We start from the raw sequence: 27,365 nt of genomic DNA on the forward strand, positions 1-27,365 counted from the left end.
CTTTTTTATTAACCATTGCTCTTCAAGAATCCCTATAGATCATAGACCGAGATAATTTCTACTAAACAACCGTAATAGATGAGATTACGGGTCACATATTGAATTAAATGCCAGCAGTACTGGTGAGAGGTTGGTAGATTAGTGTCCCCCAGCACATCAGAGACACTGCATCCCGTGGGATGAATGATACAGATACGTGTCGACGGTTTGACTGATGTATTCAGGGATTTCTGTTGTATTGTCAGACACGCAGCTGAAAACTAAGATCTCAAATCACAGATAGAACACAAGAATAGATCTGAGTGTTCGTTCAGCAAGGAACCGGGAACTTACAAAAGAGACTTTGATACCGACATTTGCATTGGACAACACAGAGAAACAGCGCTTCCGGTTAACTGATAGAGGATTTAATATGATGTTTCATAAATACAAAACGAGCATGTAACGCGAGGAACACGTGAACCTGATATGGCATTCATTAAGCATTGAATAACGTTGAAGAAACACACATGGGTGCGGTTGATTTGGGGCAAAAAGCCATATGTTTGTAAATGCACGTGAATGTGAAATATTTCTTGAAGCATGAGAGACACAACTCGTACCAGTCTCTACACAAAATCTTAAGGCTAAAGGGAATCTTCGGCGGGTGATAACTTCATAACAAATGTCAGAGACACAGGAACAGAATAATAATATAAACAACTGGGAGAGCCTCGCTCCACAAATCAGTCCTAGCAATAGAGTGAGACTGGTCCATGATGCGCTATGTCACGAGAAGAGGCCCATGGTATATAACAGTCTCCACTTTCCCGGAAAGTTTGCACACGGGACAAATACAGTCCGACATATCACCAACTGAATAGACTACACCACAATGTTCTTGGGGTGAGAAGAGATCATCTCCTAGTTTTCTGAGATAGAGTATTGTGTCCGCGCCAAGAAGAAATAGTAACCGATGTAAAACCCTCGAATGTCGCAGCAATCAGTGTGACTGATCAGGATACATTCTATTGTGACTGGCTGAAAGACACGTGACGCCAAGTTCATCGCCGCCCGGCACCAAATCGCATCATGTTGGCTCTACCAGTTTCTCTAGAATCTCCTCTCATTGCAAGAAGACGTTGAATCAGTTCGTTCAGACTGCTTCGCTTGTAATCTGGAAAAGAAACAACGGATGATTAAAACTGTTACATCACAGCTTTGATCTTTCAGGCCACTTTACGTTAAGAAACAGATATTTAAAAAACCAAAAACATTTGCAGCCTTTCGTCTTTACATATTAATGAGTTGGAGATGTAACTGTTCACATATTGTGGAGAGCGATAAGGCATGGTATTTTGGAAGAAATATCTTATCTGATTAAGAATATCGATCTGAAACCTGTGGTGGAATCCTATAGCGTATGTCGCCTGTAAAGTTCAAATAGTATCAACTATGGCTATGTATTTCTCAGCGTTGCGTACTGCTTAACCTTTCACTGCTGGATATTAAGATCAAGTCACACCGGGTGTCATTATCTGACACCAGACAAGACGCTACTGCTACCACGCTCACCGTCATTACAAAGTGCTCACATGATGCTCTGTTGAATACCACTTCACAGATTCACAACGTTTGGAGTTACTAATCAACTGTGTGCACATGGAGGAATATTGGTCACTCACTGACTCCATTCAACCATTTTACCTTTAACTATCGTGCTGTTCGATTTCCATAGATCTCATTACGACATACTCAGGGTTACAAATTCAACGGAAATTATTTTGACATTGGTATTTTATGCTTTTATATTATATGAGCCCCTTTCAGCAATATTCCAGCAATATCACTGCCGGGAACACCGGAAATGGGCTTCACACATTGTAGCAATGCTGGGAAACGAACCCGCTCCTTCGGCTGGACGAGCGAACATTTTGGACAATATGCTACCCCACTTTATGAGATATATGGTGTGTGTTATGATGCACGTCGGGGATGCATGTCAGTCTGAAATCAATACTTTCTTTCCTGTCTTTCACAGGGTGTCAACTGGTTTTACGCAATGTATTTTATCTTAAGTGTCAATCTTTCAAGGTCCTGTATACTACATCGCACGTCAACACATCTGTGACAGAATGCAGTGTAGTGTTATTTGTAACACTGTCCAGTGGCAGTGTTAACCATGGCAAGCACACACACACGCGCGTACAGAAAAACAGTTGATACAATACAAAGGGGTAAATGTGCAGTTAAAGTCCAGTTAGAATTATGCAACAATATATAGCATAACTAAGGGGCATCTTTGACCTTTTTATCATTTAATGACATCGCTTCGTGGCGTTTGAGTTCTGAGAAGTATTCATTTTTAATTGGTGTCGAAAAATAGTTTTGTCTAAATATTTATATTGCCGCCAAGAGTAGACATAACTTACATTCGAGTAGGGGCATCTTCATTTAAAGTGCCAGTTTGTGCCCCCTGGATTCAGAACTGATATTTATATCCATTCATATAGTTGTAGCCGTTGATTCCCAATCATAGTAAATGGAATGTGTTTCCGGGGATACCGGGACAAATTAATCTTCTGATTGGACATTTTGTTTCTCTACCGTATATGCGATATATTTACGTTCTGTGCTTCCTGGGCCGATACTATAAGCAGACGAGGTTTTGTCTTCGTAATCACATATAACCTGCTTGAATATAAACGGAGCTAAGATCTAAAAGTGCATCAACTGATGGTCGCTACATTGGTATGGGATTAGTTAAGTGCTGGCTGCAAACATGTCCGTCTGTGCAGGCAGCCATCTCGCCACCAGTATGGACAAGCACTGCCTGGGTAATACACAACCAGCACGATCGGGCCGTTACCGATGCAGCAGCTGGACACGCCCTACATCATCAGTCCCTGGCTGGAACTCAACTCAACATCAACCGTTTGTAAATACACTAATAAAACCCATACTTTAGGTCGCAATATGTTATAGACACCAAGGCAGAACACCAGCTGCCCTCACAGAACATATCGGAACATTTCAAGTATAGGGTTCACAGAAGATGATTTCTAATACAAATCTACTGTTGCACAGTATTATGCTTTAATTCAAGCGTACATCTTTCTTCAGTGACAGTGTACATATACCACATGTTGCGGGAATCGGTTGTGATTTCTTAATCGTTCACCGGTAACACTTGAATTGACCAAATCGATCAATAATCGATTAACAATCGGTTACATTTATTCAAAGGAATAACCTCTAAGTAATAAATATATTACACAATATCATTTGTTCTTGTTTCAGACTTCAAAAGGTAAGCAGGTACAATTCAGAAACAGATGGTTGAACATGAAGTAATATACAAAAGAAAAGAAAAAAATAATGTTCTTTAATGGTTTGTTACGTACCATCAACAGCATCAATTATCAACCATTCAACACCAAAAATACCAAAAAAGGCAGTACGTAGAGGGCTTATCCACAGTTAGCATTTCCATCAATGTATTTTTCTGGCCATCGTATCATTTTGCACAAGTACAAAGAGAAAACAACTTTGTTAGTGAAGACGTCAAATGTGCAAGCAAACAAGATAATTTACCTTTTCAGTTCAGATTTGTTTTTTTTTTGCTAGGCATTGTATCATATGCAGGAATTAAGATTAATAATCGGAAATAGCTATCAGCTGTCCACTCGTTGCACAGCGATTTTTTAGAACAAATCCAATAACATAAAGGGATGAATCCTGGCGCAGTAATTGGTAAAATATCTAGAAATATAAATATCTAAAAGTATTGTTTTACTACGAGAAATACATCATAGTATTGGGTAATCTTACTCAGAGGTTTTGATCTAAAATGTGAAATGTGTACATAACCAACGCAAATGTTTTACGGACTCTCATGAATATGGTAAGTGGAAGTTGAAGGACTGTGGCATTCTCTTCCTACAGTGTTTACTTATCATAAACTACTCAATCAATAAACGCAAAGTTAGTATTTTTCATGTAATTTTTCGTATTTGAATCATTGGTGTCTGTGTAATCGGTATATCTATGGTGAACGCTGTCTGCCCTCAATTGTCATTGAGGGCAACTCGCCAAAACGCACCAAAATCTGTTTTCCTTAATAAATGCAATAAATAGTGAACGGGAAGAAATTCATGCTTTTCCTTTTGCACGCACATTCCATGCATCATTTTCAATAAACGTCTGGGGGTGTCAATGCTCTTGCGACAGCTGACCATCTTAACTTTGGCCTTATAGTCAGGCCTAGACTTATGGAGCATCAGCGCAACAATATTAATGCGATTTGTCATTTGGAGGCTGGGGAGTCTTCAGTGATGTTTCGAGGTACATGCTGCGACGTCCTTACGGAAGAGCACGTCTATATCGACGTCGTAACGAACGCTATGCTGTAAATTGTGTACAGGAAGTGGACAGATTAGGTGATGGGAGTGTCATGGTTTGGGCTGAAATCGCATACAGTGGCAGGACAGACCTCATTCACGTCCAAGGCAATTTGACAGCTCGACGTTTCCGTGATGAAATCATGAAGCCTCATGTCCTTCCTTTCATGAACCGCCAGGACGTCATGATAACGCTCGACCGCATACAGCGAGAATTACCAGGGATTTCCTTGCCCAGAACAACGTTCAAGTTCTTGATTGACCCTCACCATCACCGGATCTTAACCCTCTTCAACATTTGTGGGACGAAATGGATCGTCCTGTGCGACAGCGTGACCCTCAGTCACAGACGTTACCTGCTCTGTTTGTGGCCTTGAGGGAAGAGTACTTACTCATTCCCAAGCACTTCAACCGGAATCTGGTCCAGTCTATGGGACGCCGATGCCAAGCAACCATTGATGTTAATGGTGGCCACGCAAGATACTGACTACTCTGCGACCTTGGAACACTTGTCATTTGTGACGAACATTTTCTTGTAGCATGGGACCGTTAATGTTCATTGAGGTTTTCTTCATGACTCCCCTGTATTACTGAACATTACGTGTATAACAATCTTCAGCTATGCGTTTCTTTTTTCATGTTTTGAGTAATATATCTTAATTCTCTTCCCACATTACTTACTTGTCATATCTTCTAATACGACCATATTTCCAGGTTCTCATAAAATAACCCAACTTGGCTTATCCAAGCAAATGTGGGGCCACATATATCCCTCTTCTGTCGTTGTTGTGTTGATGTGACGCACAAGACATTTAAGGGCTTGCTTGTCCGTTGTTAATGAGGGCGATGGAGACGCCATTGAATCGCCATTACATGACTGAGTTCAGTCTAGAGGAAACCTTTGCGCATCGAGCTGGGGAAGAGGTTCTAGTTTTCCCGATGCATACGGAAATTACGGTGGCCTAACGAATAATTCCTTTTGAAGCAACGCCACTGATTACTAAATCTGACTGCAACCAATCACGTATCTTGAACTCTTGAACCATGAAAGGGTCGTATTAGAAGAGAGGTTGGTAGGAAGATATGAGCAGTAAGCTCTGTGGGGATGAGAATGGGGATGAGGTGAAATAACCATGTCATTTCACACACGTTCCCAGGGAGGCCACCTGGAACTAGGGCATAAACTATGAATGACGAGGGGATAATGATTGTTGAGAATAATGTGAAGATGCTGCTATTGGAAGTTTGTTGTGAATGCCAGCTACAGTAAATATGACCATTTAGCTAAACAAAATGTATGCACGTATCCATATTCTATCAACTACACTTCGTTTTGAGGCGCGGGTAGACGCAATATGATTGTGATTTCTGTGAATCATGCGGATAAAAGTTATAATTGTCGGTAACTAACAGTTACCTTGCCTTGCATTAATTTCTGTTTCATAAGAATTATCAACGACTGTCGATTAGGAAATATTGCACTTGATTATCGCACCGGGAAAGGTAATCAATCAATTATCGATTATAATCGATCATCGGAACACCACTACAATTAGATATAAATTTAAATATAAACCAGGTCATTGTCAGGTAGAAAGTTGTCATTGCAATGTGGTCTGTAGACACCTGTACAAATCAACCGTTATGCTAAGTCTATTATATAATTATCTATCGGTGTTATGAGGTTTTTTTTAGCAAATGAAGACTAGAGTATATACGGATCAACATTCGAACCGTTTTGATATTTCCAAATAATGTTGAAATATAAATGAATGCACAAAAGTGAACAATCTATAAAACTATCTGTCGTGATGAAATTCGTTTTTGTGATAAAAGGATTGTTATTTCTGATTGCTTACAACTTGGATACGCGTATTTTCATCTGTTTGCGTCCGTAATGAAGACCGCTTTTGTTTGATTATGTTATTATATTGTTCTTGTCACTGGTTCCAGTTGAGGTGCTAACATCTGCAGAAACTACCTCCCTGCGTTCTGTGACTAATTCAGTGTGTTAGTTCATGGTACGTGTTTTGTGTGCAACAAGCGTGTTGGAGAATATGAAGTACATTCACCACTTCTGTGATTAATCCATAGATGGACGTCACAAAATGTACTTTTTTATAGAAGTAATTATGGAGAATTTACTTCAGTGGGAAAGATAATAGATTCAACTAATAGTAAAGATCACAAAGTATTTTAATGTATGGAACACATAGAGTATGTTTTTTGAAAGCAAAAATGGCGACAACTGTGTTAAGCATTAAATGATGTATAAGTATTCGATCGTCTTCTGTTTAAAGCAGATCCAGTTAAGGGTCGTTATCAGTCTCCCTCTTTCCCTTTTCCTCTACTTAAATACGTTTATATTCATGTGCGTTGTCATTAAAGCCGTCGTCTTTACCGGCGCTTTTGTTTTCAGGACTTGTATTCTGATACAACGTTCCGGGTGAGTGCGCTCACAACACCGGATGTAAACATCCGACTTCAAAGGCTTGAATTGTAAAATAGTTGTGTTTACCTGGGTATATTTATGGTTGTTGGTGTTTCAACGTAGGTGTATTTGTAATTCTTGCAGTTTAGCCATTTACTATAGGCGTACATGTTGAATATGAAGCTCTAACAGCTTGTGTGAATTTTAGATGTGATATATCTGAGTCTATTCACTTGTATCCTGTATTGACCTGCGTGTGTGCAACCAGCCTCCAAACAATGGCGGTGTGTTAATCATTGTCCTCGCCTCTAGGCCCCGCCCTGTCTTAGCATATTTATGGGCAGAACTGAGTTTAGAGAAGTCATTAATAGTTTCACCCTTGAGGGTCAATTACCAAATCATCGTGATGAACGGAAGAACTGTCCTTCAAGAATGCCTACATTTGTCAATGGTATAATCCCGCGGGGCTCTAGATGCTATCGTACGAGGTGGAAGCTGCGTGTCAGCTCGTCAAACTTTCTGTTGACCAGATTTAATGGCAATCCAGAAGAGCTTCATTTGAGATAGATGAGTGATCCAGCATCCCACATCAACATTTGTCGACGCAGGGGTACGATGTTTGGGTACGACCACTTCTTAAGCAGTAGTACAGTCGTTGCCTGTTGTTTTGTAAAGGTCGACCTGGCATACGCCGTATGCCGATATTCTGTAAAGCGACGCGCACTGGCGGACCCAACATCTCGTCATCTCAGATAACACTGATGCTTTCCACAACCTGGTACTGAGCAATAGACGTTTTACACTCATGGGTTAAGGAGACCCTAGACTCTCATGGATCAATATACAATATGCTTCACCAACATCTACGTATTTCAAAGATTTGGTCCCGCTGGATTCCTAGACTGTTACCGTATGAAATGAAAGGAACGTGGGCCATCAGTTGTAACGCCCTTTTGACCAGATATAATTGCATTCTCGAAGATTTTCATTTGAGACAAGTGACAGGCAACGAGACTTGTTTCCATGTCTTTGCTCCTCAGTGCAAACAAGATTACATTTGGCAGAAACGGTTCATCCAAAACCAAGATGTTGTGATAAAATATGGACCACAACGAGAGCCATATACTCACCGTCTTCTGGGACAGCTACAATACAGCACATGAATACCTACCACAGGGAATAGTAATTTTCAATAGTATGTAGACAGTATGTCATGTTTCAACTATTGAGTGAATCTACCAGAGAAGAAGCAATGAGACGTCGACATTCTCAATTTCGCACCAGGACACGTTGTAATGATTCTTATCTACATAATTCAAAAGAGTTGCCCTAGTGCCTACCAAGTGATATCAAATTTCGAAAATATATATTGTGGTAAGATTAACCTATGGTCAGAATTTGTTCCTGTTGCGTACAGGTTCGCAGAAGAGGACTGAACATTCTACAGGGAAACCATGAACTGCTAAACTGAAAGGGAACTCTTTTGGAAAGGTGTGTTCATATTGGATCAGATACTCTCTCATTTTCAACGTGGGATCAGCAATGTTACTTCAACATGTAAACCTACTTACTTTCATGTGAAACCGAACATGTGAACACAAGTCTCTATCCTGTCTACAAAGAATGAAACGAAAGATTGGACAGAGGTTTCGACCTGAATACAGGGAAACACCAATACTATCCAATATACCAGGGAGACTTTAACAGATTATCCCTGATTATACAAAGAGCAGTGCTGAACATGGATATCAATTTTCTTCACATTAATAATGTATTGCTAAGATAAGCCAACATGTCAGAAAACATGAAGTCGCAGTCGTTTATGAATAACATAACTACTTAGAAAATACTCCCAATGGGAGGATACATGGTTTAAGTACATAGGCCAACATTCACTGTCGTGGTAGTGTTTATTGCATGATACATAACAGACACGCCTTGGCTTTCAGTGTGCAGTCAAAGCGGACTTTTCTATGAGGCGATGTGGAACTGAATTTCAACATCAGATGTGAAAATGCTGACCGCATACACTGTGTGCATGCCGAATGAAGCAGCTGTTAGTATTCAATGTGACATTGTACCCAGGGTCCCTGGCGTGATTACCAGTCTTCAGTTTCATAAAGCATGTTCTCTTTGGGGACAAGACGTCCAAGTGGCCATAACATTTCCAAGTCGTATTTCCAACAACTCGATTGCTTTGTAACAATATTGTTTCGTGTAGAGGCATGTCTCATGAGAACATGGGAATAACAACGTCACGATGTATTTCCCATAACTCAATTGTTTTCTAAAATGCTGTTTTATGTGGAAACATATAGCATATTGTTAACACGTACCACCCGCGATGTATGGGAATGCTTGTTTGTGTTGTGGCTTTACCTGAGGCCTGTTGATGGGTTATACAGAAAACTCGTTACTCTGGGCGTTGATAATCTGGAAACTCAGATTACTGAGAGATTGTTATCGTTACGGTCTACGTACATACTGAGGGTTGTGAATTGTAATGCTCAAAGGCAAATGGTCACCATCCGCAACATGTAGTTCGTGAAAACGTTGAAATGGTGGATCATTTCAGAGGCCCATATGGAGGAGGTTTCAGCGCAACATTAGTGTTCCTACAAGTACTCACCCATGTAGTATCCACGTTGAGTTCTTTTCGTCTGAGCCGGTAATTCTGACAAGCTATTGGACAGTAATGGATAATCTGGAAGATAAAAATGAAATAATCACAATGCAGTTTGATATCAAGCATCATATATCAACACCAAGGCAAAACGTAAAAACATATTCACACACATATCGGGGTCTAAGGACCATCCACCTGTGTGTAGGCTGTTATAAACACATGAAAGTCACATCCTGGCTTGTTGAAGAAGGCCTCCAGCAGTACTACCGTCATATCCTGACTTGTTGAAGAGCGCCTTCAGTAATAATACAACCATCTTGTCCAACGTCAGCCTTTCTGAAATAGCCTTATTTTGGCTCATTCAGATACATTTATATACAAGTAGACAAGACATGTTCAGTTATAGCTTGGGTACATCGTCACATAACATCTGTCCAGCTGATGATACATCATCACGATATGTAGTCAGACAAGACAACATGAGACAAGACCCTGTATTTTATGTTTACATATCAAATATTTGAATCGCAGATTATCTTTACTTAAATAATGTCTGGATTTCATGTAACTAATGTCTTGGTTTCACGTATCACATGTCTGGGTTTCATATAACTATTGTCTGGGTTTCTCATAGTTATTGTCTGGGTTTCTCAGAACTCATGTCTGGTTTCACATAAAGTACTAATTTTTAGTTGGAGTGACCCTCGCTACCCAACACCGGAGTAAGGTCTCTTTTAGAATTATCATGCCTGTGGCTACCCTTCAGTGGTACACCTAACCAACCATACGCCACACTCACATGTCACTAACTCCACTACTTCCTTTTACGGAATAGACAGATTGTGTCCACTGAAGGCTTGAACTGTGCTTAAGCATAGAGCATGAAACAAGTGTGCTCGGTGCTTGTAAACATGCATTAGGAGTGGGTATGACCGGCTGAAAGAAAAAACGAAAAATTTAACAGGCTGCTCATGCACGTGTTTACGAGCCACAACGTCAGGTACGACAATAACGCGCTGAGCTGACGTCACATGGCCTTTAGCAATACTAGGCTATGGTATAATCAGAATTTGATTTCATTTGCACTATATCGACTGTCTGTTTATCGATGCCATCTTGCAATGCCGTTCTCTGGACAGGAAATAGAAACTTTCGGAAAACTGATTAGACAATTTCGTGTTAATCGCGAATCCCACCCTTGACCCTTGACTTTATAAGATCGGATTACTTCCGGTGTGATATGGACCGTGTAGCAACATACGGGGTGATATAAATACATTATCGCATTAATTCTATGATGCGATCGATGTCTTTGAGTATGGAGACAACGGTGCGTGTGTTGACAAAAACGAAGCCAACTTTCTGCTTCAGTAATTTATTGGGTGTTGCAATTGATTAACTTGAATCACCAAAACACAAGATCACGAGCTGTTTCTGCGGACGTTTCCCATATGCGCATTGTGGAAACCCATTTATCCATTGGGTTAATAGGAATACCACTGAAAAACTATTCTGCTATGAAACCAATAACATAACCCGGGATCCGAACGCATACAAATGTTGTTCCTGTTTTCCTAGAAGCTAGTCGCACGGGTTTAGTGCCTCTCTTGATTTCGGCATTTGAGCCTTTGACCGTCGTCGTCGGTGCCACCAAACATAGAGAGCCCAGCTTCAGAATTTCCGTTATATCACGGTTTGTCAGTGGGAGGACAGGCCGACGAGGTACGCGAAGTAGATCAAAGTGGATGGGTGTCAAGAGGATAAATAAGCCTCATGCACAAAGCGTACAATCAAAGCAGATTAGGCATAAGCACGAGCAGTGTTTTCAGGAAAGATTGTCGATGCTCAGCTACTCTGAATCTGATGTTCCATCTGATCCCCCCTAAACCACCTTTTGAAGGCCGCCTATCGTCATCTAGGATCCACACAATCATCCAGTCAAAACTCAACTGTCTGTCGATGACCAGTCCTGTCTAGACACTGGTTTTAGAGTACACAGTAAGCAGTTGGCACAACGTTGACTGCAGCCATGATTAGATACTTCACACCTTACCCACAGAGAAATGAATCATGGCCATCTACACTAGTGACATATAGAACACTGGGCATCCAGAGACATCTGAAGGTGTGAGGTGCATGCTCTGTTAGTTTATGTTGTCTGGGCATTGTCTAGCACGTTTATGTATACTAGGGACACAGACTATTAATTAATGAAAATGAATGAATGCTTCGATTTCACATATTTCAGTATATGACTTGGTGGTTGATCACGCCACAATAAATACATAAATTACTCTCCCCAAGCACCATGGTAACACAGCTTTATGTGTCCGATGTCCGTTGTGTGTGTGGCGTGGGGGGTTGTTGGGGACTGGTCTGATTTGGGTTATAACCGGTGGAAAGGACTTATCGAGGACTGCTCTGATTTGATGATGTATTCAATTATCCACACTCAGTCTCCTACCACCGCCATAAATCGCTGCGATCTACAGGCTGCTGCATTGCGGGATGTGATAAGTGTGGTGTGTTACATGTCTTCTAGCATGAATCTAATTGCAATCATTCAGGAGAGAGTATTATTTACATATATACACATTTCTTTCCTGGTAAAGGCAATAACCTATCACAAGTTCGTAAACTCTTTTTTAAGTGTTTCTCTATAGCACTGCGGGATCGCACGATTACAGTGCAATGAAGCTTGTGCCAAACATGAGACTTTTGAACGATATATTGTTAAGAACCTGCAGGTTCAACCCATCTCTTCGTAACGAATTGTCAATCTTGTACACCATATATCACTAAATGAATTATATGAAAAATGTCTTGTGATGGGATAACAGTGGGCACACGCTGCCACTTCCAGTCATCAGGACACCTTTCCCCTGAAGCTAAGGGGAAATGTTCACAGCTGTTTACAATTAATCACGGTATTTCACAGTGATCTAAAATAACGAAATCTCACAACTAGCTGTTTGATCTGAAGAATGGAACCACTTTCGAGGGAGTCTTTCAGACATCCTTTGCACGCACCGGAAGTGAGAGACCAATCCTGATCGAAAGTGGGTGTTTGGGAAGTACATGGGGTAAGTCAGTCGCGGCCTCATGCTTCGTGGCGCTGGTGTATTTGTCCAGTAAATATACGCTCAATCGTTTACAAATTGGATGCAGACGAGGTTTGACATTCTGCTGCTGACGAATCAGTCTAATCACATTGGAGCAACTGATACAGGCTGGACGCCTCTGGTGACTTGAATCATTCATGACATGTTTTATAGCAGTTTTAGCCGTTCGGGTGAACGCATGTGAAGACCACATAAATCGTACGGGAAAGCATCTGAACCGTAATAAACCTCTCAAGGGAACTCTTCTCCAACCAGTTCACATTCCTGGAAAGGATTTGTATTAGCTATATAATAAGTGTTTATTCGGCAAGCCGATATAAACATGACTGTTGAGACTTATGGGTGTAGGAAGGGTTTTGTCGTGTCTATTTACACGTTTAATTTCGATTTTACAACGTTTAAATGTTTACTGTAAAAAGACGGAGCAATAATAGTCTGCCCATATCACTCCATACGTTAAAGGGAGAGCTGTGCTACACCACTGGCAAATCTTCAAAGGAACTGGTAAAACTATTGAGGCCTTGGGTCAGTAGTGAAAGAACATTAGCGTGCAATGTAATGGATGACATTGTCGGGTTCTTTGCATCCAAGTTCAGCCACACTACATTAGCTGCAAAATGGATTCTGTTATAACAACAGGATATCCTGTTATATACGTCTTAATGAACCAAGCGTTGTAACTTCAGTTATATACGTAGACGATATTCGTGACTCCCCAACACTGAGGAGGACGTACTGCACAGTACGACAAATATAACAACTATTAAACTTCAGGTATAGACTCTGCTATCACGGATGTTTTATACACTCTGCAGATTTACTATTGCCTTACTTACAACTGACATTTAATATCGTTTTGGAAATGGCATACTTCCCCAAATCACGGTTCACTGTTATAATAGTTAAATAATCCTAAAAAACTATAGCGGCATAACCTTATTTAATACTTCGGCAGATATCTTAGAAAGGATAACAGAACCACAGGTAGGGATCCACTACGGTTGATAACATATTTGTTTAACAGTCTTTTATTCAGAAATATCGTAATCAAAACGGACGCAAATTCTATGCATTATTTGTAGGTATTTCCAAGGCGTCCGATTCCTTAAACAGAAATAAACCATGGGATCACTAAGACAAGCAAGATGTCAGTTGCAAAATGGGAAAAATACTAAAATCTATGGAATGAGTAATAATGCGATATATTTCGGAGTCAATTAGGAGTTAAGCAATGTTGCATGTTAAGTCCTTTCCGTTTACATTAGTATAAATCAATTAGTAGCCTACATCAAAGAAAACTGTCCCAGTTATATCCAGATACTACAAATATTCTAGTTACTATTTGTCAATGACATCATATTGTTTTCAAGAACAATTAAAGGCCTACACAGAGGGACTAGTGAAATAGAGATTTGTTGTGATGAATGGAAACTTAAAACCAGCTATCAAAAAGATAGATGTTTTTGTTTTTTTTACAATGGAGGTAAACTAACCCATAATGCAAAAAAAACATAGCACTACAGGATAAAAATACCGCTTCATTTAAGTACGTTTGTTTGTATTTTACCAAGTATCTTTCATGGTCAGTATATAAATGACATGCATCTATACATGCATAAAATATTAATAGATATTATAAAATATATACATGTTTAGGGGACTTCACCTACAGATCTTTCTTTTCAAAATATCTGACACCAAAATACATAGTTTTAAATATGGTACCAAAGTATGGGATTTTAAAACTTTTAAAATTAAGTAAGAAATTTCTTGGGCCAAAAACAGACACGTCAAGTTGTATGGTTTACAGAGAATAAGGAAAATGTCAACTGCACATTAAATCAAATATAAAATTTATTAGATAGCGGGTAAAGTAATAAACACTGTCTTCATAAAGATTACCAAAAATGTTGTGATATGATGATGCAATGAGATAGCCATGGAAAACGTCATTGGGTAAAAGACATGAAACACTCGTTATCACCTATCGGTTTTTGCAATGCTTGGCATCAACAATTTGGCATCAACATTTTTTCTGTTCAGTTAAAGAAAAACTTTAAGATATATTCCTTCAAACTTGGTGGACTAATCTCTCATTATCACATAAATGTATTTACTTTAAAATGATAAACTGTTGTACAGAACATTATCTTTCAGTTTTGACAATATGGTATTATAAATCTTCACTGGCTGGAATCCGCTGTTCTGTGTATGAGAGATATATCAAACAGATAACAAAAAAGAAAAAAAGAAAATGGAATCTGTCAAATGTGCAACCTAATGATGACGAAGATGAATTCCACTTCTTATTTGTCTCCACAGAATACTTATCGTTAAAAACAGACATTTGAGAAATATTATCATGATCATCCTGAAACCCGTGTGTTTATATCAATAATCAATAATCCCTGTAAAACACATTTAGAAAGTTTGTCCTTATATTTTCACAAAGCTTATAGTTTCAGAAATAATCTACTATTACCCACAGACGAGTAAGGCCTCTGGTCTTTCCGTGTGAAATATACATTGCTAAAGAGTGCTTGGCACATTCGTATAAATGAACTAAACATATGCAGAGAACAATTTGAGACATTGACAGAACTAATAACCGTAAGCGATAAACTAATGTATTTGAGAATTGCCGTCAGAAACAAATTATATGTTACACTTCAGATAAATCATTCTACTTTTGTTGTTGTATTTTGACATAAATCAGTCTTTTCTACTGTATGTTATGGCAATTAGTGAAAAATTGAAACTTCATGCACTGTTAATACCCATCACCATTTGGACAGGATGGTGGGGAACAGAGATGACCTATTTGTCTCACGGAGAGGTCTGTCCTTTGTCAAAGCCAGGATCAGCAAAGGTCCGCACTTAAATCCAAGAGTGAGTTTGAGCATGATCAACAACTATGAGTAATACACCCACGCTTAAATCTCAGGAAACTGGTTACCTTCTACAGTGTTCCTCACATTGGCGTCACACTCACTAATCTGAAAAAATATGCTTAAAATAACGCTTTCAATATATCAAAGCAACCCAATCGATAAAGCAGGAGAAATATTGATTGTCACTGATGGTCAATGGTAAATAATGTGTTAGATCTTACATAAGATACAGTCAAACTGGGATGAAATAATATGAATCTAGTGACGATCATCTTGGTGAAGTCACTTCGAAATCCCAAGTATGTCGGACCTTTACATCTATGAAAGCCTACAAGCTAATTAGTACAAGGAGAGAAGGCACATCTGGCAATTAGCACGATATTACGGAGCCGTGAGTGACGTAAGTACTCGTTACTCTTCAGTGCTTTAGAACTCACAATAGTACAAAGATTAACACATTTTGAGAAGATTTATAATAACACTGTATTTGCCCTACGAGGGAATTCTTTTTACAACATTGAGGCACATACAGCATGGTTATAACAAATCAAACAAAGAAACACGATCACCTTAAACGCTGAGAATGATAACCAATGTATACTGTAAGAAACTAGTAGACAAACGCATCTAAAATTGTGGCTAGGCCTAACATTCATTTAAAAGTTACATTCTCACAGGTATGAAAGATGTTTGGGACCTCTTTGTACGAACTCTGGGACGAGGAATCTACGTCCAGATGGTAAAAGTTTAAAGCAAGATTCGTGAAACGGGTTGGATAAAATTTTGTTCGCAGACGTTATTAGACGATTCTAGTACATAAAACAATGAGGATTAAAATTCACGACGACAATCTTTTAACAGTTGGTGACAACCCTTTGCAGTTTGTTTTGCTTTGGAGAGATAGGGCACCGAACCAACATTTAACAGAGAACAATACCTTTTGCATATATGACATACTTTTACATTTTATTGGTAATCTCCACAGAGCGTCTCTATTGTCAATATCAACGTGAAATTCCAAAGGGAAAGGGTGTTCGTATGAAAGGAAACGTGGGCGAGATTCCAGACCATTCCTCCAATGGTTTTAGTTTGTAAACAGTTATTTACAATGTCTTTGGTGTATAAAGTACAAAAATGGGGATCCAATAGCAACATCAGTGGCCCCATATTAATGACACTATTGAAGTCCCAATGGTTGTAAGGATGTAATTTCATAGTATTGCATAATGACATGATGTTATGGACACCACTTAAAGCGCCATCGCCTGTGGAAGTTGTTTGGGTTAAGGAAATGTACCTATAGTTCGGTTGCCTCAAAAGCCGATCGAGGAATCGCAAACTTGAAAACTAATGAACATAAAGTGCTAAAAAGAATGCTGATCATAATCAAAATATCAGACCAACTCTGTAAGACGGAGAAAATAAACATTTGTTTAACAAACTATCATTAAAATATTGACACAGTTCCCTATTTGTTACGAAGGAAGAGTGCAGAGAAAAGGACAGCTTGGTGTTCGAGAAAAACTTGCACAAATGCTGACAAAGTTATTGATTCATTAACCTGTGCTGTGCTGTCTCAATTCTTTATCGCACACCTGGCTGTCCCTTTCTCTGCGCTCCTCCCTCGTAACAAATAGGCAACTATGTCAACATTTAAATGATAGTTTGAGTTGGCCTCAGTTTTGATTATGATCAGCGTTTCATTGCGTAGGATATGTTTATTGGTTTTCGAGTTTGCGGTTCATGGGCCCGCCTTTGAGTCAAGCGGACTGTACAGTCCAATGTCAATATCTATCAGGATAGAACCGGCTGGTAACTGCTTGACGTTGGGCACTGTAGCTTTTAGCTGTATGAAAACTACTAGAGAAGAGTACAAGAACGTGTACATGAACGTCACTTAGAAAGAATACACAGGGTTAAATGTGGAAGTCTTATGCCTTCCTAGTGAAGTATTTAGAGAGTGATAATAACTACATATTTCGCTACATGTTATGTGTTTTCAAAGCAAATTGTGTAACGGTAAGACAACTTTCTTTACAACACATCTTGACTTGCTTTCTGAAACAGAAACAGTTTTACATCTGAGGCCTTACATGTGAGAAGAACAGTATGTTATGTGTTATGGGCTGGAGACCAGCGGCAACAACAAGTATTTATGTCGTCTATTATGTCGTCTAACTGTATCCCTGAATGCTGAAGAAATTATTTCGCTAATAGTTTCATGTTTCAAGCTTGCGAAACTGTCTGGGAGAATGTCAACGTGTTTTGCAATGTACTTCATCACCAACATATATAACAATAGTTACACAGGTATGAAGAACATTGGGTTAGAAGGGTCCGTTACATATATTCATGTACTCAATACTGGAGAAGGTATTTTCCTTCAGTCGTGTCTTCTACTACTCTGCGAAGTCTAATATTTTACATAACTTGAGACTGAACTTCAGTAGGAAGCAGTGTAGGTTGTGATGTAGATAAAAACTGAATAACCAAGGTATGAAATAGTCACTATTTCATTTGTCATTAATGTGTATTGTTACTGAACCATTATTATACATTATTACTAAATGCGCAAAACTGTAGGTTATAATCGTACATTGTTACCTAAAACTTTGCTACCAAAACCATCAAGCCTCACCTCGCCAGGCATACAGAAACACGAGTGTCGTTAACCTTTTCACTCAACGACCTACTTTTCAATCGATCCGAATTTTCTCGTGTGAAAGTGAAAAAAGACAACACTGACAATTCCACATTCTTGTTTCATAAGAAAATGGTATTCCTAAGTGAATTTTAATTTTAAACGTTAATATTTCCGTATTTCTATATTTTTGGCGAGCTGTAGGCAGTATCACCTTAACTAAGACGTCACAGACTGTCCCTGTTTAATGAGGTCGTAAAATGATTCACAATGCATCTGGCTCACTGGTTACACCTGTTATGTATTTTTTGCACTTATTCAATGTAATCCTGTAACGCACAATCAGACTGATGTAGTATCAATTCCGTACCAGACCGCCAACTTTTTCTAGCGTGTTTGCAAGGATTAAAAGAAGTGTGGTCTTGTAACATACGAATGCTTTGATGTACCAAACAATACTGATTGATACTTATGTATCTATCCACTTAAATGAACTAGTCTGAAACTCTGGACTGGCTATTGCACTAAACTGCGCAATATGACGGAATCCAGTCAACAGGAAACGAGACTGTTGTGTAATCAATGTTTTGACTTGTCAAGAAAAAGAAAAGGAAATTTAGTTAATCCTACGAACATTTCAAAAATATTTCAAAACAACATCCTAAAGTTTTCGCTGCGCGAATAAAGTCTTATACGTCACCGAAACGTAAAAATTCGTTCTTTCTTCGTGGTGTTTTTTTTTCTGCAAGACTTAACACATTTCGAAACCAGTTCTGTGCATTCTTTAACAAATATCGTGGCTTTGAAAGAAAAAAATCTGAAAAGAAGTTAACACTACTGCTTGTACATATGTCAGTAAACATTGATGCTTGGAAAGATCAAGGGTGACAACAACTCGTAATTGTAAAGCACAACATGGTGTTTCACTGAAGTATTTGTTTCCAGCATGCTCGATACACTAAAAACTTGTAAGACGAAATTGACCCTTGTCATGGCGCTAGCGTCAAGCTGAGCAGGAAGGAACAGAAAAACTGGTTTCTTGATTAAATTTGTATGGAGTGAGGTGAAATGCAATTACCTGTTTTGACATTTACCATAACTTCTTTTTTGTATGAGAACATTTACTTGTCCTTGCGTGTGTTTGTGACTCTTGCTACAGTCACTTCGAATGGTCACTATTTTAAAGTGACTTACATCACTATTTTAAAGCGACTCACATCACTATTTTAAAACGACTCATAAAAAACACATCGTGATGCCTCAGAGTCGTGAAGGGTTTTTCATTTTTTATTTGCATGAGAAGTCACAAGGACAGTGAACCTGTAGTGAGTGTTTGAATGCTTGGTGAGAAGCTGCAACTGGACTGGGCTAGGATCAGCTGAACAGGGCTGGGCTGGACTTTGTTATACTCTGGTCGATAGCAGCGACATTAGATGTACATTTGAAGTATAGATTCCAAAATATGTTTGCATATGAAAACAGTATTACAGTGATATAAACGTTTTTATAACAGTATGAATTATGTATAGAATGCACTTTGATGGAGTTTGATAGCAAGCATTCATGATTACTCTGGTCTCCGTGTTACTTATGAGCTATTTACTAGTTCAGGTAAGGGCTTCTACTAATACTCTTTACTTTACCGAGAGAGTCCAGTTTACTTTACGACGCCAGTTTACTCACATGACACTTTTAACTTTAGACTTTAGTTTCTCAGCGAGTCATGTTCACACGCTGAGCTCAGTTTAGGCGCTGATGCAAGTGTGCAAGTTTACTTCAGTTTCCCCTTACTAAGTACAATCCCCGGGGGAGAGGTTAACGTATGGTCGATCAAGGTCTCCCTATATTTGTTCAGCTGTCGTTTGAAACCGGTAATCATCTGTAATGTAGGTTTAAACAGCTGTAATGGAACAAATGTATAACGCGACCTTTGGTTAACATTCGTATTCATTGCACTAAGGGAAATTTTTATAAAATATGTTGATGTTTAAATGCCAGCTCTTGTAAATTTCATAATAAGCTGTAATCAATATGTGAACAGTGTATCTGAAGCCGGTTAGATAGTCTGTAACCAGTGCTGAGCTTGACTCGCCCACTTACACAAATGCCGTCATCGTTAGTTGAAGAAGTGAACACGTGGTATATTTAAAGTTTATGAAAGTGAATTATTGGAAGTGATTAAATTTAAGCTATCGTGTCAGCATTACTCGATACACCAATTACACTTAGTAGTTTGTAAGATATAACAATCAAGACGCCGGTCGTCTTCATCGTCGAATGCAAAACTCCCTGAGTGGTAAATATTTCTCCGAATAGAACCGTCTATTACTGTTGATTCCCTACACAAACTCTCAGACACAGCCATGGTCAAGACAAGAATGTGGATGGCAATTTTATACATTTTATTGTATGACACAACGTTTCTAGGCCATCTCACGCTTCTTGTGCAGGTATGTGTGAAACACAAAGAGCTTGCCCATTCACGAGGTCAGTATATGTGCATTTATACTGAATGGTTTCCAAATAAATACACATGTTAAAGGCCCTCGGAGAACAGGTAAAACATCAAACATCGGTGGGTGCAGCCTTAATGGATGCAACCGAGCTTTTTTTTGTTTTTTGCCCACCCACTGATATATTACATAGCGACAAATATTTCCGGGGTGATTGTTAGATAACTGCTTTCTGATGCCAGGAAGTGAAATTTATAGCTTTGAACCGGTGAATTAATTATTGTAAATATCCCCTCACACAGGCGTCTGAAATACGGTATTCACATGGCCACTCCGTCAGCAAACTGATAGCAATTAAATTGTTTTGAGGTCATAGTATTTAGACATAACTACGCATTTAACGGAATTCGGTTTCACATCGGAAACGAAATGTAGAATGTGTTTTCTATGAGCGATCGAATTATGCTCAGATCAATCGTCATAATCATATAGTAAAAGAACATTTCAACCCCAAACCAGGTTTTTCTTTGAGGGAATGTCATTTTATAAAGCCAGGTAGCCATTTTGCTACAAGTTCTCTGTGGATGTTTGTTTTATATTCTACATTGGATATATTTATATTAAATATTCACACTAGGCATCTTTTTTTTTCACTCATACTATTCACATCTCTATCTGCGCGATGGTTCCATTACTCTCCAAGACGTAACATACAACGCAAAGAGGTAGAGACATAACGCTGTCAGCCTGATACATGTTAATCGTCCCATACATCTTTGAGTCAAGGATAATAAATGCATGTTAAAACATATAAACCTATTTTGTACCACTGACACAAATAGCTATTATGGAAAGGAAGATGTGTCTCGTCACCGAGGAATATGTAATGGTACTGTGAGCGGCTGAAAATGAATTTTATTTCATAAATATTTGAACTGCACGTTCCCGTCCATGTAAACTAGGTGCTATTGATCTGTATGAGTCTGATGATATTTGATAACTCAAAAGTATGTTTTAATCATAGTAACTATGATAGGTAAGAAACAGACTGTGAAGTCTCCCTATTACATGCCATATGACTTAGAGCCATGCAGCAGAAGAAAACACCTTCGCTCTGTTTTCAAATGGGCGCACTAGATAATGCAACTGGAAAGTTCATTGGGCATACCAACACATTTCATCACCTGTATACAGCACTATTATGCCATTACACCAGTATTCCACAACACCATAATGCCACCACACCATAATGTCACCACACCATAATGTCACCACACCACAATGTCACCACACCATAACGTCACCACACCATAATGCAACCACACTATGATGTCACCACACCATAATGTCACCACACCATAATGTCACCAGACCATGATGTCACCACACCATAATGTCACCACACCATAATGTCACCACACCATAATGTTACCACACGAGCATTCCACCACACCATAATGTCACCACACCACAATGTCACCACACCATAATGTCACCACACCATAATGTCATCACACCAGTATTCCACCACACCACAGTGTCATCACACCACTATATCGCCATATCATAATGTCAGCATATCCCTCTATCACCAAAACCTTGTATCACCACATCATTTTATTGCCACAACTCTACATCACCACAGCCCTTTATCGTCACAACTCTGTATCACCACATCCCTCTATCGTCACAACTCCATATCACCACAAACGTCTATCGCCACATCATTATATCAGCACATCCCTCTATTGCCACAACCCTGTAACAACACATCGCTCTATCGCCACAACCCTGTATCAACACACAACCCTATATCGCCACATCCCTCTATCGTCACAACTCGTTATCACTACACCCCTCTATCGCCACACCACTATATCGCCACATCCCTATACCAACACAGCCCAACATCGCCACATCCCTATACCAACACAGCCCAACATCGCCACATCCCTATACCAACACACCCCAACATCGTCACATCCCTATATCACCACATCCCTATATCACCACATCCTTATATCACCACACCCCTATATCACCACATCCCTATATCGCCAAATCCCTATATCACCAAATCCCCATATCAACACAATCACATTACTATACCCTGTATCATCACATCCCTCTATCGCCACACCACTATACCGCCGCATCCCTACATGAGAACACCCCTATATCAACACACTACAATATCGCCAAACCCCTGTATCATCACATCCTTATATCGCCACATCCTTATGTTAACACACCACAATATCACCACACCACTACACCGCCACATCCCTATATTACCACACCAGTGCCTCATCACATCCCTTTATCGCCACACTCTGCATCAACACACCATCATATTACCACACCCTATATCACCACACCTCTATCTTGCCACATCACTGCATCACCACACTACTACACCAATACTCGTCTATGAACAACATTACACATCACTTCACAACTAAAACACCTTCTCCCTTCTCCCGACAACACATATCCCCATGCAGCTCCCACAACCACACACACCCCTACACCTCCTCCCAACCACACACACTCGTACACCTCCTCCCGACAACGTACATCACACCAGCTCCCTGCTACAATGCCACACCACACACCATTTATCTAACACAACACCTCATGCCACTTCTACATCAACACACACTCCAAGCTCCATCCCCAGAGACCGCTATACAGCTACATCAACACACTCTCCAAGTTACATCTCTACAGACAACTACCCTACTACATCAACACATACTCCAAGCTACATCCCTACAGACAACTACCCTACTACATCAACACATACTCCAAGCTACATCCCTACAGACCACTACCCTACTACATCAACACATACTCCAAGTTACATCCCTACAGACCACTACCCTACTACATCAACACATACTCCAAGCCACATCCCTACAGACCACTACCCTACTACATCAACACATACTCCAAGCTACACCCCTACAGACAACTACCCTACTACATCAACATATACTCCAAGTTACATCCCTACAGACCACTACCCTACTACATCAACACATACTCCAAGTTACATCCCTACAGACCACTACCCTACTACATCAACACATACTCCAAGCCACATCCCTACAGACCACTACCCTACTACATCAACACACACTCCAAGCTACATCCCTACAGACCACTACCCTACTACATCAACACATACTCCAAGCTACATCCCTACGGACCACTCACTATACTACTACGTCAACACACAATCCAAGTTACATCCCTACAGACCACTACCCTACTACATCAACACATACTCCAAGCTACATCCCTACAGACATCCCTACTACATCAACACATACTCCAAGCTACATCCCTACAGACATCCCTACTACATCAACACATACTCCAAGCTACATCCCTACAGACATCCCTACTACATCAACACATACTCCAAGCTACATCCCTACAGACCACTACCCTACTACGTCAACACACAATCCAAGCCACATCCCTACAGACATCCCTACTACATCAACACATACTCCAAGCTACATCTCTACAGACCACTACCCTACTACATCAACACATACTCCAAGCCACATCCCTACAGACCACTACCCTACTACGTCAACACACAATCCAAGCCACATCCCTACAGACATCCCTACTACATCAACACATACTCCAAGCTACATCCCTACAGACAACTACCATACTACATCAACACATACTCCAAGCCACATCCCTACAGACATCCCTACTACATCAACACACTCTCCAAGCTACATCCCTACAGACATCCCTACTACATCAACACATACTCCAAGCTACATCCCTACAGACATCCCTACTACATCAACACATACTCCAAGCTACATCCCTACAGACATCCCTACTACATCAACACATACTCCAAGTTACATCCCTACAGACATCCCTACTACATCAACACATACTCCAAGCTACATCCCTACAGACATCCCTACTACATCAACACATACTCCAAGCTACATCCCTACAGACATCCCTACTACATCAACACATACTCCAAGCTACATCCCTACAGACCACTACCCTACTACGTCAACACACAATCCAAGCCACATCCCTACAGACATCCCTACTACATCAACACATACTCCAAGCTACATCTCTACAGACCACTACCCTACTACATCAACACATACTCCAAGCCACATCCCTACAGACCACTACCCTACTACGTCAACACACAATCCAAGCCACATCCCTACAGACATCCCTACTACCTCAACACATACTCCAAGCTACATCCCTACAGACAACTACCATACTACATCAACACATACTCCAAGCCACATCCCTACAGACATCCCTACTACATCAACACACTCTCCAAGCTACATCCCTACAGACATCCCTACTACATCAACACATACTCCAAGCTACATCCCTACAGACATCCCTACTACATCAACACATACTCCAAGCTACATCCCTACAGACATCCCTACTACATCAACACATACTCCAAGCTACATCCCTACAGACATCCCTACTACATCAACACATACTCCAAGCTACATCCCTACAGACATCCCTACTACATCAACACATCATCATACCGTACATGTGTGTATGTGTTGTATGTGTTGTATGTGTTGTATGTGTTGTATGTGTTGTATGTGTTGTATGTGTATGTGCTGGAGCATGGTAGTGTTTCAAGTCGATGCGAGTTGATGGTCTTCTCATTCCCCAGCGACAGTTTTCTCCAAACAGCCGTACAACCAATTGCTCCACGACAGGATGTTCCTAATGACCCTTATGATACACATTATCACGGAGTCCCAAGTACCCTTGTACTGTACGTCCTGGAAATATCCCACTTGCACCCCTACTGACATTAGGAACTGTGTCATGAGCAGGAAATCTGAGTTCTGATTTATTCATTATCAACGGTATACTCGTCCCTTTGAATCCAGTTTGATACTGGGATTTCAGTTTGGTTACATTACTATTTCTTCTGGAGAAACAGAAACAAAGGTGATGTTTTTTAAAGGTTAAGTGGAAAATCTAGGAGAACAAATAAATGAATATGGAATTCTTTCCTGAAAAAGCCTAGGATATTGACCGTGATGTCACCAAATTTGTAAAACGTTTATGATTAAAATTTATCACTCCATTATTTGCCTTCTGTTTGTAGTGAGCTATAGCCACTTGCAGAAATACGATCTTGATATCAGGGAAAGTGTTGAGATATCTCACTTAAATAGGAACGGAAATGAGTAGCTGCTGCTGTCTTGAAGTGTGATACAGCAAATGTGGAGGTACGGATAGAACACGTAACTAGATGTGTCCAGTTCGCCAAGTAGTGTTGTCAGAAACATTGACACACTAAGAATGTCATTAGCATTGACGACTTACGGTAATAGTGGCTCTGGATGTAGAAGTGTAATACTTGAAGTGATCATACAAGGGTATCAGCTGAAGTGAGTATATGAAAGTATTAGATGAAGTAGCCAGAGAGCATCATTACAAGTGAGTGTAGAAGAGCAGCATGAGAAGTGATAATAGTAGTATTGATCACAAACATGTATTACTGGCAGTATTTGAAGTAGCAGTAATTATAGGAGATTAATAGTGTCAGTATTATAGAAGATTAATGGAAGCAGTAATTATAGGAGAAGTATAGTTGACTATGTTACAGAAGATTAATATCGATTAAATATAGAGTCATACTATCTGACTGAAGAAACTTGCAACTGAATTGACTGAAAGGGTGCGTTTCTCGCCACAGGGCAATATTCCAGGTATATGGCAGAGTTGCATTTGAGACAGACGGTAGCAATAAAGTAATGATAAGTTGTGAATGTCGCTGTGGTTCTTGTTGTTGGTGTAGCTTTGTGGATGTTTCTTGTTTTCCTTGAAGTGCACTTAATGACATTGGTTTCAGTGGAGACAGAAGTACAGTAGTACTTGTGTTGTAGACATGGCCGCAAGACAGTGCACAATACTTCGTTTCGACTATAGATTGGAACTACAATCTAGAAACACACACGATCTTCTTTCAAACTAATGAATGGGATGAATTTTCGCATGGTTTTGCAACAAAAAACTTACCTGGCCATAATCTTCGTTTTAACGATAAACCTCTTTGTGGATTATTCCATATGTAATCTGCATAATCCCCCGACTGGTGACGATAATCCATCGCCATGGCGTGTGCTTGGCTAAGCACGAGGACGGACAGCACCAAACAGCTAGCTAGCACCTTCATCCTGCAAATACGTCCACGATTCCTTCTCACACTATCACTACTGGTGCTTTAAGTGACGCTCTCAACAACGCGGGGGCGGTAGAGCGCTGCGCAGTCGGAATGCCACAGGAGGTGGAGGAGGGAAGGGGCGTGGTCTAAAGATGCAAGTTGATCGTCCTGATTTGCTACGAAAAAGAAATTGATCCGTATTGATCCATGTTGACAATGTTCACATTGATAGTGCCTCGTAGTGACTAGGAAACTGTGCCTAGAACAGAACATTTGTCATTTGCATTTGTCTTTGCTAATTTAAGTGTTTTATCCATTACGGCAATGCATTTGTTTATCGACAAATATCTGCACTACTGTCATTTATACTGTGGCTATAGGCACTTGCAATTAGTCATGAATATAATATTTGGGCTCATTAGTCTGTATCAAGTGGCACACATCATTGCAAATATAGCCGTTGCAATTATCAAGAACGAAATATGTTAGTACGTCCATATTAGATTCACAAGAAGTAAATACAAGAAATACGCGTAGGTTCAAGTAGGAAATGGGTTAACAAATCAGCGCAGTGTCAACAAAAATAATCTCATATGAAACAC

General features: G+C 39.8%; 1 protein-coding gene across 1 annotated transcript; it reads right to left on the reverse strand.

Annotated features, from left to right (window-relative positions):
• Positions 1 to 391: 391 nt before the first annotated feature.
• On the reverse strand, positions 392 to 26,865 carry LOC137279176 (uncharacterized). Its single transcript, XM_067811663.1, has 3 exons — positions 26,619 to 26,865; positions 9,440 to 9,514; positions 392 to 1,156 (listed from the first exon to the last, which is right to left on the reverse strand). The coding sequence occupies exons 1-3, from the start codon at positions 26,773 to 26,775 to the stop codon at positions 1,044 to 1,046; spliced, it is 345 nt and encodes a 114-aa protein (XP_067667764.1). The 5' UTR covers positions 26,776 to 26,865; the 3' UTR covers positions 392 to 1,043.
• Positions 26,866 to 27,365: the final 500 nt, after the last annotated feature.

This window comes from Haliotis asinina, chromosome 3, assembly GCF_037392515.1.
Source record: "Haliotis asinina isolate JCU_RB_2024 chromosome 3, JCU_Hal_asi_v2, whole genome shotgun sequence".
Lineage (NCBI taxonomy): Eukaryota > Metazoa > Mollusca > Gastropoda > Lepetellida > Haliotidae > Haliotis > Haliotis asinina.